General features: G+C 43.4%; 2 protein-coding genes across 4 annotated transcripts; one reads left to right on the top strand and one right to left on the bottom strand.

Moving 5' to 3' along the window:
• The first annotated feature begins 350 nt into the window (after positions 1–350).
• On the top strand, positions 351–4931 carry LOC109893570 (uncharacterized). 2 transcript variants are annotated; one of them, XM_020486834.2, is made up of 6 exons: positions 351–472; positions 652–745; positions 988–1584; positions 1682–1717; positions 1902–2027; positions 2131–4931. In XM_020486834.2, exons 2-6 carry the CDS (start codon positions 714–716, stop codon positions 3119–3121), a joined length of 1782 nt encoding a protein of 593 aa, XP_020342423.1. In that variant the 5' UTR covers positions 351–472; positions 652–713; the 3' UTR covers positions 3122–4931. The 2 variants fall into 2 exon arrangements, with proteins under 2 accessions (XP_020342423.1, XP_020342422.1); XM_020486833.2 differs by having other exon boundaries at positions 1899–2027.
• A 45-nt stretch (positions 4932–4976) lies between these two features.
• Positions 4977–13209, bottom strand: LOC109893571 (eukaryotic translation initiation factor 3 subunit D). Of its 2 annotated transcripts, none has more exons than XM_031827853.1 (16): positions 12894–13209; positions 12059–12184; positions 11905–11950; positions 11608–11744; positions 11419–11504; positions 11233–11305; positions 10919–11034; positions 10113–10245; positions 9746–9893; positions 9415–9545; positions 9162–9247; positions 8845–8974; positions 8587–8729; positions 6965–7157; positions 6635–6731; positions 4977–5081 (listed from the first exon to the last, which is right to left on the bottom strand). In XM_031827853.1, the coding sequence occupies exons 2-16, from the start codon at positions 12179–12181 to the stop codon at positions 5065–5067; spliced, it is 1659 nt and encodes a 552-aa protein (XP_031683713.1). In that variant the 5' UTR covers positions 12182–12184; positions 12894–13209; the 3' UTR covers positions 4977–5064. The 2 variants fall into 2 exon arrangements, with proteins under 2 accessions (XP_031683713.1, XP_031683711.1); XM_031827851.1 differs by having other exon boundaries at positions 10919–11040; positions 12894–13024.
• Positions 13210–17105: the final 3896 nt, after the last annotated feature.

Raw genomic sequence — 17105 nt, 5'->3', positions numbered from 1 at the left:
CACTTGGTATATCAGACCGTGTACCACGGGTATGACAATAAATTACTTTTTACTGTTCTCATTACGTTGGTAACATGATTATAATGGCAATAAGTCGCCACAGAGGTTTGTGGTATATGGTGACATATTCTTAAACTTGGAAGAATTATTATTTTGATGAAAAACCGAATGTTGCTTCTTAGCCTAGGTCATTACAAATTGCGTCGATATTCCTTCTTAATTCGCTCCATAATGTTGTGAAAAAAAAGCTTCATTGGATAAATGTGGCAACTCCTCTCTTGCTGCAACATGTGGGTTAGTTTTCAGGACCTGTGGGCAGGTTTTGACTGGTCATTGATCTAGTTATTTTAGCTGGACCTGGCAACCCTGCTCGTTTGGTACTTGGCTATTCCCCAGTCGAGTCGAAGCATGTTGACCCATTTAAAGAGACTACATTTCAGTTTTGTCTGCGTGCAGTAGGGTCTTTGTCAAGGTGAGTGAGGTTTAATAAATCCATTTTTTTTTACACGAAAGAAATGTTGTATTTCGAAAAGTATCTAAACATGTTTGCCCACGTAAGCCATTCCATGTCTGTAAATCCTGATTCTAAATGATTTCAGCAGAGAAATGTACACTTCAATTTTTCATGATTGTTGACTATTTGATCCACAGTTAATGGACATGTCCAATACAAGACGAATTCTGTTCAGAAACAATATCAACCAAACTGGGAAATGTCAAAACGCAGGGAGAGCGCCATGTCACGGTGAGACTATTAATAACTGAGGGCCATAAATAACTGTGGCAAAAAAAGGAGAGAGTTGTTGGATTACTTTACATAGACAACAGAGGGCAGTGTTGACAAAGAATCCAAGGTTTTCAATGAAGGCCATTCAATAAAAGTGTAAAGTTGGATAGGCACTCTAAATCTACAACTTTGTAATTTGATATAGTGATTATCCTGAATTCAATGGTAAAGCTCCTATCTGAATCCCTCTTTTGTTACAGATTAGAGATAACAAGGGAGCTCTTGGTCCAGTACATCTCAGACACCCTCAGCAACATTCACACAGTGAGGGAGTTCTGTGACAGGCATTCCAAATGGGCCCTTCAGAGGGAGACAGAACTGGAAATGATGAGGGACATCAAGGAGAGGGCAGAGAGAATTGACCTTAAGTTCAACCATGTCCGTAAGTCGGCGACCAAGGCCAAGGCGTTTGGGGAGTTCGTATGGAGCGGTCTGACCCAGGTGACTGCAGACAGTAGGCGTGAGGAGCTGGAGAAGGAGCTGGGAGCTGTACTAAAGGACACTCTGGGAGGCCTGGAGAAGCTGGATTACTTCCTGAATGCTGTGGAGTGTCTGGCGGTCACCTGTCTGTTGGTGTTTGAGGAGAACAGGTTCCTCTGTCTGCCTCAGGGGATGAGCCCTGCCAGTGTTCAGGCTGTCATCATTGCTGCCAGAATGGCCTGCCCTCTCCTCATCCATTTTAAGAGGGATGCTAAGGCCTTCTTTATGCCCAGCCTCCTCAATGTAGAGGTGCTGGCCTGCCAACTGGACAGATACATAAAAATCAGCCAGCAGGTCTGTAAAAGGATGGAGAAGGGGTAAGTGGAGCTCCCATCACAATTTCTTCAACATTAACGTATGTAATGTTCATCATTGCCATTTTAGAAACACTTGATGTCAATTCTCTCCTTCTAGATTACAGATCAGACAACAGCCTGAGAGTAGACTTGGGTAAGATCCCTCAAAACCAGCATTTTATATTATATTAGCACAGTTGTACTATTTTTCTTTCATTTTTGGCCTTCTCAGATGTCATTTGACAAGGTTATTGGGCTTTTGTGATATAATTCAAACGCCACATAATAATCTAATGAATATAATGTAATGTTGAAATTAATATGCATTGCTACAGTAGCTACATCAGTCAAATGCTGTTTTGGAAAAAGAAGAATGACATCCCTGTGGTCAACCTTGGTGCTGATGTGCGGGAAGAGTCCATACAAAAGATGCTGGACCATTTGAATCAGCTGAGTGATATCAGGTAAGGTTAGTTTGGTTGTTCTCTTTAAACTTCTATTGATATTTTTGAGCAAGAACTATGTTTACTGGTATACAGTAAATAGATGTTGAATCCATCTCCCCAGGATGGACCAGAACCTCAGACTGACATTCCTGTTCCAAGGGGCTGCTCAGCGCTTCATTGGTCAGTTCAGCCAGTGCCGACCCAGGATGGAGCAGTTTCTGACCGAGTTGGAGGAGAATGCTGTGCAGCTGGACAGGATGAAGCTGGGGGCTAAGATCTCCAGTGTGGCAGGCAGCTCAGTGGGGGTGGCTGGAGGGATCCTAACCATCGTGGGCTTAGCCCTGACCCCTGTCACTGGTGGAGTGTCACTGGCCCTCACAATTGCAGGGGCCAGCCTGGGGGTCACCAGTGGGGTCAACAGTATAACCACTGGTATCACAGAAATGAAGGTCAATAGCATCCATGAGAAGAAAGCCAGTGAAATATTCCAGAGTTTCATGGAGGACGTGGAGAGTCTTCAGGAGTGTCTGGAGGATGTGGCCAGGAATATGGAGCCCATCCTGGGGAAAAGCAGGGTGGATGTCGTGCTGGGAGCAGGGAACGTGATTTTCACAGCCGGGGCCATCAGAAAAGGCATCGACACCATAATAGACTGTGCCTCAGCTCTGAGTGTGAAGACCTTTGCAAATGAAGATCTGATCGCAAGCGCTGGTAAGCTGGTGCTCCAGGAAGGCAAAGCAGCACGAAACCTACCCAAGCTAGCAGGGGACATCCCGGACATTGGACAGGTGGCCAAAGGCACCCCACGAGCCCTCTCCAGCTCGGCGCGGGCTGGTTTTATCACTCTCAACGCCCTCTTCATTGGCCTGGATGTCTTCTTCATCTGTAAAGACAGCGTCAGCCTGGCCAAAGGCAGCAAGAGTGAGTTCTCCCAGCTCATCCGTGCCAGATCAGCATTGTGGCGCACAGAGTTGGACTCCTGGCAGAGGATCCATGACTCGCTGTGTAGAGGAATTTGGAAGTCCAGGAAGTGCCAGAGAATCCTGGAGCAGCCATTTTACCCTCTGGAGCATAATCTGAAAGAGAAAAAATCAATGTGTATCACGCAGTAGGACAACATCAAATACTTACCAGTTTTAAGTTAGGGCCTCTCAAACATACTGTACAGTGGCACTTGTAATGTTCAACAGTCAAAAATAGATGACACAAAGCACTTTTTTCATTTTTATTTATCATTCTATACACGAGTCTATAAAACTAAAATTAAGGTAATTTGATGAAATGTATTCAGTTTACTTTTTCAGAGTAGTCTGTTTAATGTCATGCCCTGTTTACAATGATGTGTTCAGTCAAAATACTGAAATGTAATAATGTTTCTATGATTGTGATGCTGACTTGTACCTTCATACACAGAAGACTCACATTCCTCACTTCAGCAGTAGTTGAAGATGTCTTGCTAACAGGCAATGAAACATGTTAGTACAATTTATTCTGATGTTGACTTCTGTGGAAATGTTATGAAATGGAAAGGGACTGATCATGTCTGGCCTTTTTTGTGTTAATAATAGGCCTACTTGCTGGTATTCTGAAGGGGGAAATGTATTTTTATATAATATATATATATATAAAAATAAAAGGTGGTCTTTGGTACTGCATTCTCCTCGTGACAATTTAATACCAGACATCAATGATCCTGGCCTCCTCCAGGACCGTTGTGGACAATGTCCCTCCGGACCCCCAGAGAGAAGCCCCTGGAGGGGAACCCCTCCCAACTAGGCATCTGGCTCTCGGCATCCTTGCCCTGCCTCCTCACCGCCTCCTTGGTTCTCACCCACACCACGTTAAACACCCCTTCTGCCTAGGATGCCATGTACCACAGCACTCTTCCCCACCTCTCTCCGATAAAGAGTATTCGCAACCCTGAGACTTCAAAGAGAGGAACTGCTTGGCCTAAATGAACAAACAGAATAGCATAGTTATATTGCATTGCATATATCTTTAAACAACCTTTTCTCACAGTATGTATTATAGCTGTCAATGAAAATCACTCACGAGATCACTACAATCATTGTATTGAGAGACTGTCAGGACAGTTTATCTGACTGCAGTGTTTTCACTTCCTGTTTCTAGTTTTGCCAGGATAGATCAAAAAACAGACCTGGTTGAAAATCTGAGCTTCCATTTCCACCATGACCTCATCTAAATCCACCGTTTATCATACTTGTATGATATGGCAACACACAACCAGTGCCGCCAAATATAATCCACTTTCATCAGAACAATGTATACAACCGCTGTTTTCTCCGGTCCTCTCCCTCCCATCTTGGGACATCTTGTCTGAATGGCTTACGGTCTATAGCCATAAGTCTGGCTGTGATACAGCCCCAAACGATACTCTATGGGAACAGCTTCTTTGTGCTTGAGGGAGACTCAAGCTTCTGGACACTGGCTCAGTGCCAGATGAGTTAGGAGGGGTAGTTTCTGGACAGGGCCCTGGCGATAACGAAACAGACTCACTTATCAGTCACACATCTCTGGCAAACGAGATTGAATGTAAGAGCTCACCCTTAGTAAAGAATGAAGTTCATATGGCATTATGTTTGAAGATCTCAAACAGCTACATATGAATTATTTGGCAAATAAAAGCATTGACTGGAAGAACACCTTCACAGTAGCTCAGCTTTGACCAGGTGTTTGAGGAGTAGATGGGTGACATGCCTTGGAAGTCATCTGGGACACAGATCAGCATACAGATTGATGTAGCTCTGCCCTCACCAACTACCCAGTAACCATTCACTCAACCTGTATACAGAAACATCAAATGTCTAAATATACCAGAAACCTCAATTGCTATTAACAATATATACACTTCACAGAAGAGCAGAATAGGAATCCTTGACTCATTTTGATGACTCATGCCTGCTTAGTGATTATTTTTCAGTAGGACAAAATAAATGGAAACAAGAGCCAGTTTCTCAGATCTTTATTTGAATGTAACGAGGAGTATTTTCTGTGTGATGCAGGCCACCTGGTCACTAGTGCAATTGCCACACCTTTAGGGTTCTTGTTCATCTAGAAAAAGAGGACAGGAAGTAGAGAGAAATAAGGGGGAAGAGAAAACAATTCAGAATATGCTAAACGTATTGTAAATGAAGTAAACTTAAATCACATTACTTACAAACCATTAGACAGAAGACAATCAAATAAATAATTTAAGACCACACATTGTAATATATACAGTGCCTTTGGAAAGTATTCAGACCCCTTCACTTTTCCCACATTTTGTTCCAGCCTTATTCTGAAATGGATTACATTGTCCCCCCCTCAATCTATACCCAATACCCCATAATGACACAGCAAAAACAGGTTGACATTTTTGCAATTTTAATTTTTTTTAAACGGGGGAAAAACTGATATCACATTTACTTAAGTATTCAGAACCTTTACTCAGTACTTTGTTGAAGCACCGTAGGAAGCAATTACATTGTTGAGTCTTCTTGGGTATGATGCTACAAGCTTGGCCACCTGTATTTGGGGAGTTTCTCACATTTTTCTCTGCAGTGCCTCTCAAGCCCTGTCAGGTTGGCCGGGGAGCGTCGCTGCACACCTATTTTCAGGTCTCTCTAGACGTTCGATCGGCTTCAAGTCTGAGCCACTCAACAACATTCAGAGACTTGTCCCGAAGCCACTCCTGCGTTGTCTTGGCTGTGTGCTTAGGGTCGCTGTCCTGTTAAGGTGACCATTCGCTCACGTCTGAGGTCCTGAGCAGGTTTTCATCAAGGATCTGTGTACTTTGCTTTGTTCATCTTTCCCTCGATCTTGACTAGTCTTCCAGTCCCTAATGCTGAGGAGTGCCTTATTTCTGGCCATAAAGGCCTGATTGTTGGAGTGCTGCGAAGTTGGTTGTCCTTCTGGAAGGTTCTCCCATCTCCACAGAAGAACTCTTGAGCTCTGTCAGTGACCATCGTGTTCTTGGTCACCTCCCTGACCAAGGCCCGTGTCCCCAGGTTGGCCCGGGTGGCCAGCTCTAGGAAGAGTCTTGGTGGTTTCAAACTTCTTCCATTTAAAAATGGAGTCCACTGTGTTCTTGTGGAACTTCAATGCTGCAGACATTTTTTGGTACTCTTCCCCAGATCGGTGCCTTGAGACAATCCTGTCTCGGAGCTCTACGGACAATTCCTTCGACCTCATGGCTTGGTTTTTGCTTTGACATGCACTGTCAGCTGTGGGACCTTATATAGACAGATGTGTGCCTTTCCAAATCATGTCCAATCAATTGAATTTACCACAAGTGGACTCCAATCAAGTTGTAGAAACAGCTCAAGGATGATCAATGAAAACAGAATGCGTCGGAGCTCAATTTCAAGTCTCATACCAAAGGCTCTGAATAGTTATGTAAAAAATGTATGTTTTATTTTTAATTTGCAAATAATTCTAAAACCTGTTTTCAAATTCTCATTATGGGGTAGTGTGTGTACATTGATGGAAAAAAAATCAATTTATTTAATTTTAGAATAAGGCTGTAACGTAGCAAAATGTGGAAAAAGTGAAGGGGTCTGAATACTTTCCGAATGCCCTGTAAACATTGTACAGGTACCGCATAGTGCAATGGTGGCAGTCCTCACCTTCCTCCTCCTCGTCCTCTTCATCATCATCATCATCTTCCTCATCTTCATCCGAGCTGAAGGTCCCGTCAGGCAAGCTATACACGCGAATCACTTGCTGTTGGCAAAAGCACACAAACACAATGATAATATTGACTAAGGAACACTAACATTTCTAGGGCTCTGTGTGCAGACACTGTCAGACAATGGGGGAAATCAACTACTACAAGTTGCAGAGACAAGTACTAGTCTTTCAAGTCATTGGCAGCGCTCTACAGAAACAGTCAAGGGCATGCTCTGCTCCATGGTCAGCGGTCACAGAGTCTCAATGGTCAGCAGTCCCGGGCTCACCTTGTTGGGGTCCTTGAGGATAAGGTACTTGCCCTCCTCCAGCTTGCGGCAGATGTCGATGACGCAGCGTAGGATGCCCCAGGCATTCTCCATGCTCAAGTTGATCTGGCTGGCAAACTCAGTGGGCTGGAACTGCTGGGTGCCCAGGACCACGTGGCGCGCAGAGTCCTTCGCATGATAACGAGACACGTACCTGGAGACGGGAGGGCAGGGGATTTAACTGATGGAGGTCAGTTGAATTGTTTTATAACAGGGGATGTACCAAGCTATTCAGATCATAACCAAGTCAATTTATGGACAATTTGAAGGGGAAAAGTTGTTGCTGTGAACAGTATATAGTAGAGGTCGACCGATTAATCGGAATGGCCGAGTAATTAAGGCCGATTTCAAGTTTATAACAATCGGAAATCTCTATTTTTGGGCGCCGATTTTTTTGTATACCTTTATTTAACTAGGCAAGTCAGTTAAGAACACATTCTTATGTTCAATGACGGCCTAGGAATGGTGGGTTAACTGCCTCGTTCAGGGGCAGAACGACAGATTTTCACCTTGTCGGCTCGGGGGATCCAATCTTGCAGTTAACTAGTCCAACACAATAACCACCTGCCTCTCTCTCGTTGCACTCCACAAGGAGACTGCCTGTTACGCAAATGCAGTAAGCCAAGGTAAGTTGCTAGCTAGCATTAAACTTATCTTATAAAAAACAATCAATCATAATCACTAGTTAACTACACATGGTTGATGATATTACTAGATATTATCTAGCGTGTCCTGCGTTGCATATAATCTGACTGAACATACAAGTATCTGATTGAGCGGTGGTAGGCAGAAGCAGGGGCGTAAACATTCATTCAAACAGCACTTTCGTGCGTTTTGCATTGCGCTGTTTATGACTTCAAGTCTATCAACTCCCGAGATGAGGCTGGTGTAACCGAAGTGAAATGGCTAGCTAGTTAGCGCGCGCTAATAGTGTTTCAAACATCACTCGCTCTGAGCCTTCTAGTAGTTGTTCCCCTTGCTCTGCATGGGTAACGCTGCTTCGATGATGGCTGTTGTCATTGTGTTGCTGGTTCGAGGCCAGGGAGGAGCGAGAGCTATACTGTTACACTGGCAATACTAAAGTGCCTATAAGAACATCCAATAGTCAAAGGTTAATGAAATACAAATGGTAGAGAGAGAAATAGTCCTATAATTCCTATAATAACTACAACCTAAAACTTCTTACCTGGGAATATTGAAGACCCATGTTAAAAGGAACCACCAGCTTTCATATGTTCTCATGTTCTGAGCAAGGAACTTAAACTTGAGCTTTTTTACATAGCACATATTGCACTTTTACTTTCTTCTCCAACACTTTGTTTTTGCATTATTTAAACCAAATTGAGCATGTTTCATTATTTACTTGAGGCTAAATTGATTTTATTGATGTATTATATTAAGTTAAAATAAGTGTTCATTCAGTATTGTTGTAATTGTCATTATTACAAATAAATATATATTATTATTTATTTATTTTTTAAACCGGCCGATTAATCGCTATCGGCTTTTTTGGTCCTCCAATAAATCGGTATCGGCGTTGAAAAATCATAATCGGTCGACCTCTAGTATATAGTTGCACTGACCCTAGCTTGAGGTACTCTGAGCCAGCCAGCATGGCACAGCAGGTCCAGCGGGCCAGTTTGTAGCTGTTGTTCTTTAGCTCAGTGGCCAGAACAGCTCCTCTCTGAGAGTCCAGCTTCTGACGCCAGTCCACTCCATTACAGTGCTTAAGACAAGAACAAACAACATTAAGCATTAGAGTTAACACTGCATTTCATCCCCAGAGATAGCATCAAATATCTAGTACTGTCTTTTCTGTCATCACTCGTTCCTTCTCTTACCCGGGAGTCCCACTCGTTGAGGGTCTTGACATTGATGAAGGACACCTCTCCGTTGGCCCCGGTCATCACTCCATCGTGCTCACAGCGTACAATCAGGTCAATGTCCTCCCCCAGCTTCCAGCGGCGGTACCTGAGACAGAAACAGGTGAGTTTACAGGGCTACACCCCTCAACACTAACCCAGAGTCCAGCAGGACACATCACATGGATCAATCACATGGATCCATTACTTACAGATGTGAATTAACAAGCTGTGATTAGATGGTCTGAATGATTAGATGGTCTGCAGTAGTGAGAGCAGCACGGGTCAGTACCCACCTGTAGGCAACAGAGGCCACCTCACTCTTGTCTATGTCCTCCTCTACAAATGGGTTGGGGTTAGGGAACTTGTGCCTCTCCCCGCCCTGAGGGGAAACAAAGACACGGCATCCTATTAGAACTGAAAGAATTAACATCCAATTCATATTTATTCTTTACAAATGCAGAAATGCTTGGACTTTTTCCACATCCCACTCACATTGAAGGAATGTTACTAGACATGTCCATTGGTGTATAATTGTAGTGGTCTTACCATGCGCAGACACTGCTGGCTGAAGTTATGGTTGATGTAGGTAGCCTCCATGGCCAGGTTACGGGGCGAGTTGAAGGAGTTGCCCTCATCCTGTGGTGGCTCGTTGGCAGTCTCACTCACCGTCAACAGATCTGACATGTACAGTTACAGATGGTTAGATGAGCCGAATGCACAAAAACCGAACACACCCCTAAACATTGGCATTATAAAAAGACTTAAATATTAGAGAGTTTGATATAAGGTATAACTACTGATTCACTAGTAAACAAGACATCCTTGACCAGTCAGAGTTGGACCAACAGCTGAATAGATTAACTTGAGAAAGCCTCACCAAAGTCAGAGTTGTCTCTCTTGTCAAAGAAGAGCTTGTTGCCCACTCTCTGCACAATAATGTCCCAGGAGTTGACTGAGCGCGTGCAGCACATCAGGGTGGCCAGGATGGCATCAGTGGCAAACACATTGCCCTGGGTCTTAGCCAACTGCAGAGAGGAGGGTATAGGGAAGGATTTACATCAGAGCAGAGAACACACTCTACAGGGCAGTAGACATTGTAATAATCATGTTTTTGTTTCTGAAATGTGTGAAACCATTAGTTCTGGACAAGAATGTGCAGACAAAACAGGACTGAATCAATAATATGTTGCTCTGGCTTATTGTACCTGGCACAGTGCTGTAAGTGTGGAATTGAGAGGGTGTACCTTGCGGATGACAGGGTCGTCGGTGGTGGTGACTGTGTGAAAGATCCTCTTGATGCTCTTGAGAGGCTTCTCGTTGCGAGTGGTGACGCGGTCGAAGGCCTTGTCGTAGTACTCCAACGCACCACAGCACTCACTGAGGGAGAAAGGAAATCAACTGACTTTACGTGGATATGATATTGTCTTCCAGTAGAAACAAAGGGAAAAAACAGACTAGACTCATTGCAGGTGAAAAGCAACTTGAACATCATGTTATTCAGACTGTGGGTTTTGTTCTGAACTGTGAGACAGACTGTAAAAAATATGGACAAAGCCATCGATGACATCACCCCATTGTTTCCTATGAGAATGCTCAGTGGCGCATTTCATGATAAGGAAGTGTCATTTCAGCATGTCACCATCCTTTTACACAGAGGAGTTGTTGGAAACCTACTCTATGAAGTGTCGTTGAAAGCTAGCTCAGTGCTGCTCCCTCTCATGGAGTATCTCAAGTTGAAGGCCGATAGAGGACTGCAGGCTGCCATTAGCATCTAGATTATTCTTATAACTTTGTCTGTGATTTTAAAGTAATCGGTTCAAGGAAATAGAAGCCATTATTAGTACCATAATTGTGTTTGAATATTTTGTTGAATTACATCTACGAATACTGACCACAAAGAGCACCATTTCCCCTTTCACTATAATGGGGGATACTGTTATGTGGGAACAATGCCTGCAGTACCACGGTCGTCCATCAACTTGAACTCAATGTGAGGGGGCAGTCGTTCTCCCCGGATTGAGCACAGGTGCAGTGTTGATTAGTCACTCACATGTCAGTGGGGTCTTCCACCTCCATGTATCTCATCTTCATCAGCCTGGGGAAGTCCATCTCCTCCTTCACCTCCCAGTCACTCCGGACCTCCACCGACGAGTCTCGGGGTTTCAACTGGGCCTTGAAATGAAAGGTATGAGGGGGGAAAGGGAAAGGGGAGGGAGGAGAGACAGGCACGTATGGTAGCGTTAGCAGGTGTTTGGGAAGACTGTTGCCAGAAACTTCATACGACTACATCAGATGTTATCTGAGGAGTATCACAATACGGTTCAGATGTCCGGAGGTGCACTGATGTTGTTGATCTTCCCATACCTGGGATTTCTGGTCCCACTTCTGACGGACGCCAAACTGCTTCTGGAACTTTTTCTGTAGGCGCATGCGATCCCTGGACAGAGCCACATGAGATTAGACAGAGTTATAGAGAGAACCAGAGAACAACATGCGTTTTAGAAAGCCACATTAGAAGTGGATTGGCTAAACTGCAGGCAGGCAGCTCACCGCTCCTTCTGCTTGGCACTCTTTGGGAGGGTCTGCATATTGAACTGGGTCAGGTTCCTGCGGTCCTTGTCCCTGCGCAGATTCCTCTGTAAAAACAGAACAAAACATCCTGTTAAAGAAAAGGTGACACAGAAAAGGTTTTTTGGGGTACTGTGTGTGTATGTATGGTCGAGCAGGTTAGTCTTGTACCTGTGCAAACCTCATGCGGTTCCTCTGGTAGGCAGTCTTCTGCGTCTTGGCAGTGTCCACCAGCTGGAAGCTCGTCTCATCCTCCTCATGGAAGTAGGCATACTGACTACCACCCCCAAACTGAGATGAATACTTGTCTGTCAAAACATACAACCAAATGTCAAATGATGGCATCCCATGGTCTGAAATACCTCAAAATCAATATTGAATAGGCATTTAGAATAGGCAATATATTGTGGATTATGTTTACACCATATCATGTTATTATCGTGAATCCTACAATACAATTTAACACACTTGTGTATCTCTTGTCCTGGTAGGTTGCTCCTGTCCAATCAGCCACCTGCACAGATGGACAGAAAAGTAAATCAGTCAGCCTAATTTCCTCCTCTTGAAGCAGGGCAAACTGCTGTTTATAATTAAAGGTGAGAGGCAGCAGAGGAAGACCAACCTTTCCCAGACGGTCTCCTTTGCTAAAGGGCTGGTAGGGCATGTCCTTAAACTTCTCAGGGACAGCACAGGGACCCCACCCAGAGGGATTGTCCTGGATCTCAGGGGCATGGAACTTCGCCATGGTCTGAGGTTTGGGCAGATGTTGTAAACATTTCAAACGAAACACAGATTTGAACAATATCTAGTTACCTCATACTATGTATATTAGATAGAAATGTGGTGTACATACGCAAGTGGATGATACGATTAGTAACCTAGGCCGCAGGGTCTCAGACAATGTCAATGAACAGCACTGTTTTCACTCAGCAATGCACTAACATTAGATAGTCATTTCAGTTTGCGCAGTGGCCTCGTCATCACGGACCCAGGACACATAACCATTGGATTGCTAAGAAACTGCCATCGATAGACTATTTGCATATTGCATAAGTAATAATCATGCAGAGAATGCAATGTACAAGTTATAGCTAACGTCGTTATCTACAATACCCTAGCCTAAGCTTGCTAACGTTAGCCAGCTAGCATTATATTAGCAGGCGACCTAGTTAACTAACTTAGCTAACTAAAAATGTCACAACACCCAAATCTAGTAAGGGGACATTAATCGGGGATATCAACAAGTGAGCGCAACTACGTTCTGTTTCCATAGGGACACTATGGCAAGCTAACCAGCATGCTTGCTAGCTCGTTAGCCAGGTGGCAGATAGCAATCTGCTAAGCTAACGGCGGTGGCAGTAGCATCCACTCGAGTACATCTCACACGATGTTTACCCTAAACATCATTGTAAACATGACATGTTCATACATCTTTATATGTCTTATTCGAATCTCACCTTTAAGATTGTGACGACCAAACGGCAGCTTTTATTCGGCAAATCAGCCGAGTCACAATTTTCTTCTAAAAGCGCCGTAGAAAAAGGAAGTGGAAAAGTACCGTAAAGAGTTGATTTCCGGCAGACTATAAGCTTTGTTGCATATTGCTGCCGTTCACAGGTCGGAGTGTGAATTGCACATTTTGTTCACAAAAAGTGAAATTGGGGAAAAAAATGAATTGCACCACCATCTACCCCTAGATATACACCACTATCCCCAACAAACCCACCACCCTTCACACTACTTTGGCCCTAACATCCTACACCAGGCCGTCACACTGGGAGGCTGGAACCCCTTCTCTCAAATACCCCTGTAGTTCTTCTGCACTAAAATCTCAACACCCAAAACGTGCTTCTAACACCAAATCAGTCTCCTGGGATTTCCTTTCCATCTGTGCAGTAATGACCATAGCAATAAATGCCAAGAAGTCAACCTTACTAAAGCACAAACTGTTTGGGTTACTCTGTACTGTCCCAATATTCACAGGGATCCTCTCAGGCTCCCTCACCCGTTGCTCACCATCCTCTACTTTCCTCACTGTTTTTTGTTGTGGTATTTTATTAGGATCCCCATTAGCTGTTGCTGAAGAGGCAGCTACTCTTCCTGGGGTCCACACAAAACATTACATAATACAGAACATCAATAGACAAGAACAGCTCAAGGACTGAACTACACACATTTAAAATAAGAGCAATAGAACAAACAAAAAGGTCCTACTGACAGTTACACACATTACTGACAGTTACACACATTACTGACAGTTACACACATTACTGACAGTTACTCACACATCAGTACATATACAGAAATTATTCAGACCCCTTGAACTTTTCCACATTCTGTTACGTTACAGCCTTATTCTAAAATTTATTAAATTGTTTTTTTTTCCCGCCTCATCAATCTAAACATAATACCCCATAATGACAAAGCAAAAACAGGTTTTTAGACATTTTTGTATTGCTTAAAAGAAATGGAAATATGACATTTACGTAAGTATTCAGACGCTTTACTCAGTACTTTGTTGAAGCACCTTAGGCAGTGATTACATCCTTGAGTCTTCTTGGGTATGACGCTACAAGCATGGCACATCTGTATTTGGGGAGTTTCTCCCATTCTTCTCTGCAGATCCTCTGAAGCTCTGACAGGTTGGATGGGGAGCGTCGCTGCAAAGCTATTTTCATGTCTCTCCAGAGATGTTCGATCGGGTTCAAGTCCGGTCTTTGACTGGGCCACTCAAGGACATTCAGACACTTAAGCCACTCTTAATCAATACACATGGATGATATATTTCCTGTAGTGTTTTTAAACACCCTGGTAGGTTGATTAATAACCTGAACCAGATTACAGGCACTGGTTACAGTAAGAAGCCTTGTTTTCATCAAGCTGTCCGCTCAAGACCAGTCTATATTCAGGTCACCAAGAAAATAGACCTCTCCGTTAACATCACATACACTATCAAGCATTTCACACATATTATCCAGATACTGACTGCTAGCACTTCGTGGTCTATAGCAACACCCCACAAGAATAGGCTTGAGATGAGGCAGGTGAACCTTCGACCGCAGTACTTCAAAAACATTACATGAGATCATCTCTTGACAGGAATATGGCTCTGAAAATATACTGTATACCAACACCTCCCCCACAAGTATTCCTGTCTCTTCTATAGATGTTATATGCCTGTATTGCTACTACTCTATTATCAAAGGAATTATCTAAGTGAATCTCAGAGATAGTCAATATATGAATATTATCTGATGTAAGCCAGTTATTGAATTCACTAACCTTATTTCTAAGGCTATATATTCATATGGGCTATCTTTATCCTTTTACTGGGTAGCTTATCAGAGAGAATATAATATTGAGAAGAAAAAAATAACAAAGCAAGAAAATAACAGACTCCGTCCAGGTCTCATGTGGAAACTCTGGGATTTTATCCACAACAATGTTATTTTGCCTTGATTAGCCTTTTAGATAATCCTGTTTCCCTGTCATTGTTAACATAGATTTAATTTCTTGTGGACTTACAGTTAGTTGCCATCTTGCTGCTGTCCTGTTTTCATCACATCAAGTGCTCCCTGGGAGAAATGCAAATTATTTTTTAGGTTCTGGACCTCTGTGGTAAGATCTGCCTCAGCATATGACACTTTCTGCATTGCTCTAACCCTGGTAACCTCAACCTCTCTTACTCACACAGGACATTTCTGATCCCAAGCAACATGGGCAACCCCACAATAGAAACACACCACTTTTCCCACCAAAACTACACACTCCTTTGTCCCATGCCCTCCTGTACACCTTTCACAATTTAGAATCTCCCTCCTACATACTGCTGCAAAATTACCATACGCTTAGTACCTGAAACACCATAGTGGGTTTGAAACAAAAGCTCTTATGGGATACCTGACATATCCTAGCATGACTTTATCAGGTACAAACTCACTATCTTAACTCAAAAGGATAGACAGCGTCTCCTCAGTCTTGAGCTTGCCACTGGGACTGCGTCGCACTAAACTGTGTGCATCACAGACACTGGGGATCCTCAACTCCACCTCAACACTCTAACCCACCCCAGTTATCGCTCCTTTCAGCTCTGCTCTGACCCGGAGAGCAAAGCAAGACACAGCTCTTGACCCGAGACACGTGGTGCGGAGCACCCGCTATTTACGACAATAATAAAAAGGACTATGGAACAAAAATAGGCAGAGATAAAGCATATATTCTTACCATATATTCTTCTCCTGTACCTTCACAGGGTAGCCTAGTGGTTAGAGCGTTGGACTAGTAACCGGAAGGTTGGAAGTTCAAACCCCCGAGCTGACAAGGTACAAATCTGTCGTTCTGCCCCTGAACCCACTGTTCCTAGGCCGTCATTGAAAATAAGAATGTGTTCTTAACTGACTTGCCTGGTTAAATAAAGGTACAAAAAAATATATAAAAAAAACATTCTGGGCTACAAGACTTGTGCTACCAGGTATCGAGCTTTCAAGAAATGATATCATATGGTGTTAATATAAAATATTAAAATATGGAATTTCTCACCAGTGTAGTCATAAATCTACTGTAACTGCTTGGTTGGAACAAATCAGAGAAGTCATGAACATCCAACCTTGTGTAAAAATGATTTAGTTCATTAGCTTTTGTTACTTAATCTGTTATGTGCACTGATTACTTTGTGGGGTTCATGTTGGTGATTGTTTTCATTGACATTGATTATTTGTGTTGTTTCCTTGTCTCTCAGAGTTTTCATGGAGCTTCTTTTCACACACATTTTTCAATTGTTTGTTGTTCCTTGTTTTTCGAACGTTGTTCCTTATTTGTCTCTTGCGGTTGTGTGTGTGCCTCCTCTTCAGGCTGGTTGAAAAAGAGCACCATCAACTGATGGTGGACTCCGATAGAGGTGCTGGTTTATAGATTGGTGCAACTGTCCCAGCTCCCTCTTTAGAGGATGTAATTGATGACCAGTAGGAGACAGGGATAATTTACACTGTATTACCACATAACAAACAAATACATTTTTATAGGTTGCATACTAGTGGAGGCTGCTGTGGGGTGGACGACTCATAATAATGGCTGAAACGGAGCGAATAGAATGGCATCAAGTGTGTTTGATGTATTTGATATCATTTCACCTATAAGGTACCACCAACGTCCTGTGTTGCATACACATGTTTAGCAGATGTTATTGTAGGTGTAGCGAAATGCTTGTGCTTGTGTTCCAGGCGTTGATACAGCATGACAGGATGCAATCAATGGTGCATCTGTAAAAGTTTGTGAGGGTCTTAGGGGCTAAGCCAAATTTCTTCAGCCTCCTGAGGTGAAAGAGGCACTGTTATGCTTTCTTCACCACACTGTTTGTGTGGGTGCACCATGTTTGTGAGGGTGCACCATGTTTGTGTGCACCATGTTTGTGTGGGTGCACCATGTTTGTGTGGGTGCACCATGTTTGTGTGGGTGCACCATGTTTGTGTGGGTGCACCATGTTTGTGTGGGTGAACCATGTTCTTGTGGGTGGACCATGTTTGTGTGGGTGCACCATGTTTGTGTGGGTGCACCATGTTCGTGTGGGTGGACCATCAGTGATGTGTACGCTGAGATTCTGAAGCTTTTCACTTTCTCCACTGTGGCCCCATCGATGTGTTTGGAGGTGTGCGCCCTCTGCTGTTTCCTGA

This window comes from Oncorhynchus kisutch, linkage group LG6 (genome assembly GCF_002021735.2).
Source record: "Oncorhynchus kisutch isolate 150728-3 linkage group LG6, Okis_V2, whole genome shotgun sequence".
Taxonomy (NCBI): Eukaryota; Metazoa; Chordata; class Actinopteri; order Salmoniformes; family Salmonidae; genus Oncorhynchus; species Oncorhynchus kisutch.
The sequence above is the reverse complement of the archived record's forward strand: the minus strand, read 5'-3'. Positions and strand labels throughout refer to the sequence as shown.

Excerpts from the sequence above, each read along its gene's own strand:
- LOC109893570 (XM_020486833.2), top strand. The coding sequence starts at position 714 with ATGTCAAAACGCAGGGAGAGCGCCATGTCACG. Across the intron at positions 1,718-1,898 it reads CAGCCTGAGAGTAGACTTGG|TAGCTACATCAGTCAAATGC; the intron begins GTAAGATCCCTC and ends GCATTGCTACAG. Across the intron at positions 2,028-2,130 it reads AATCAGCTGAGTGATATCAG|GATGGACCAGAACCTCAGAC; the intron begins GTAAGGTTAGTT and ends CCATCTCCCCAG.
- LOC109893571 (XM_031827851.1), bottom strand. The coding sequence starts at position 12,181 with ATGGCGAAGTTCCATGCCCCTGAGATCCAGGACAATCCCTCTGGGTGG. Across the intron at positions 11,951-12,058 it reads AAGGAGACCGTCTGGGAAAG|GTGGCTGATTGGACAGGAGC; the intron begins GTTGGTCTTCCT and ends CCATCTGTGCAG. Across the intron at positions 9,546-9,745 it reads GAGAGACAACTCTGACTTTG|ATCTGTTGACGGTGAGTGAG; the intron begins GTGAGGCTTTCT and ends TGTACATGTCAG.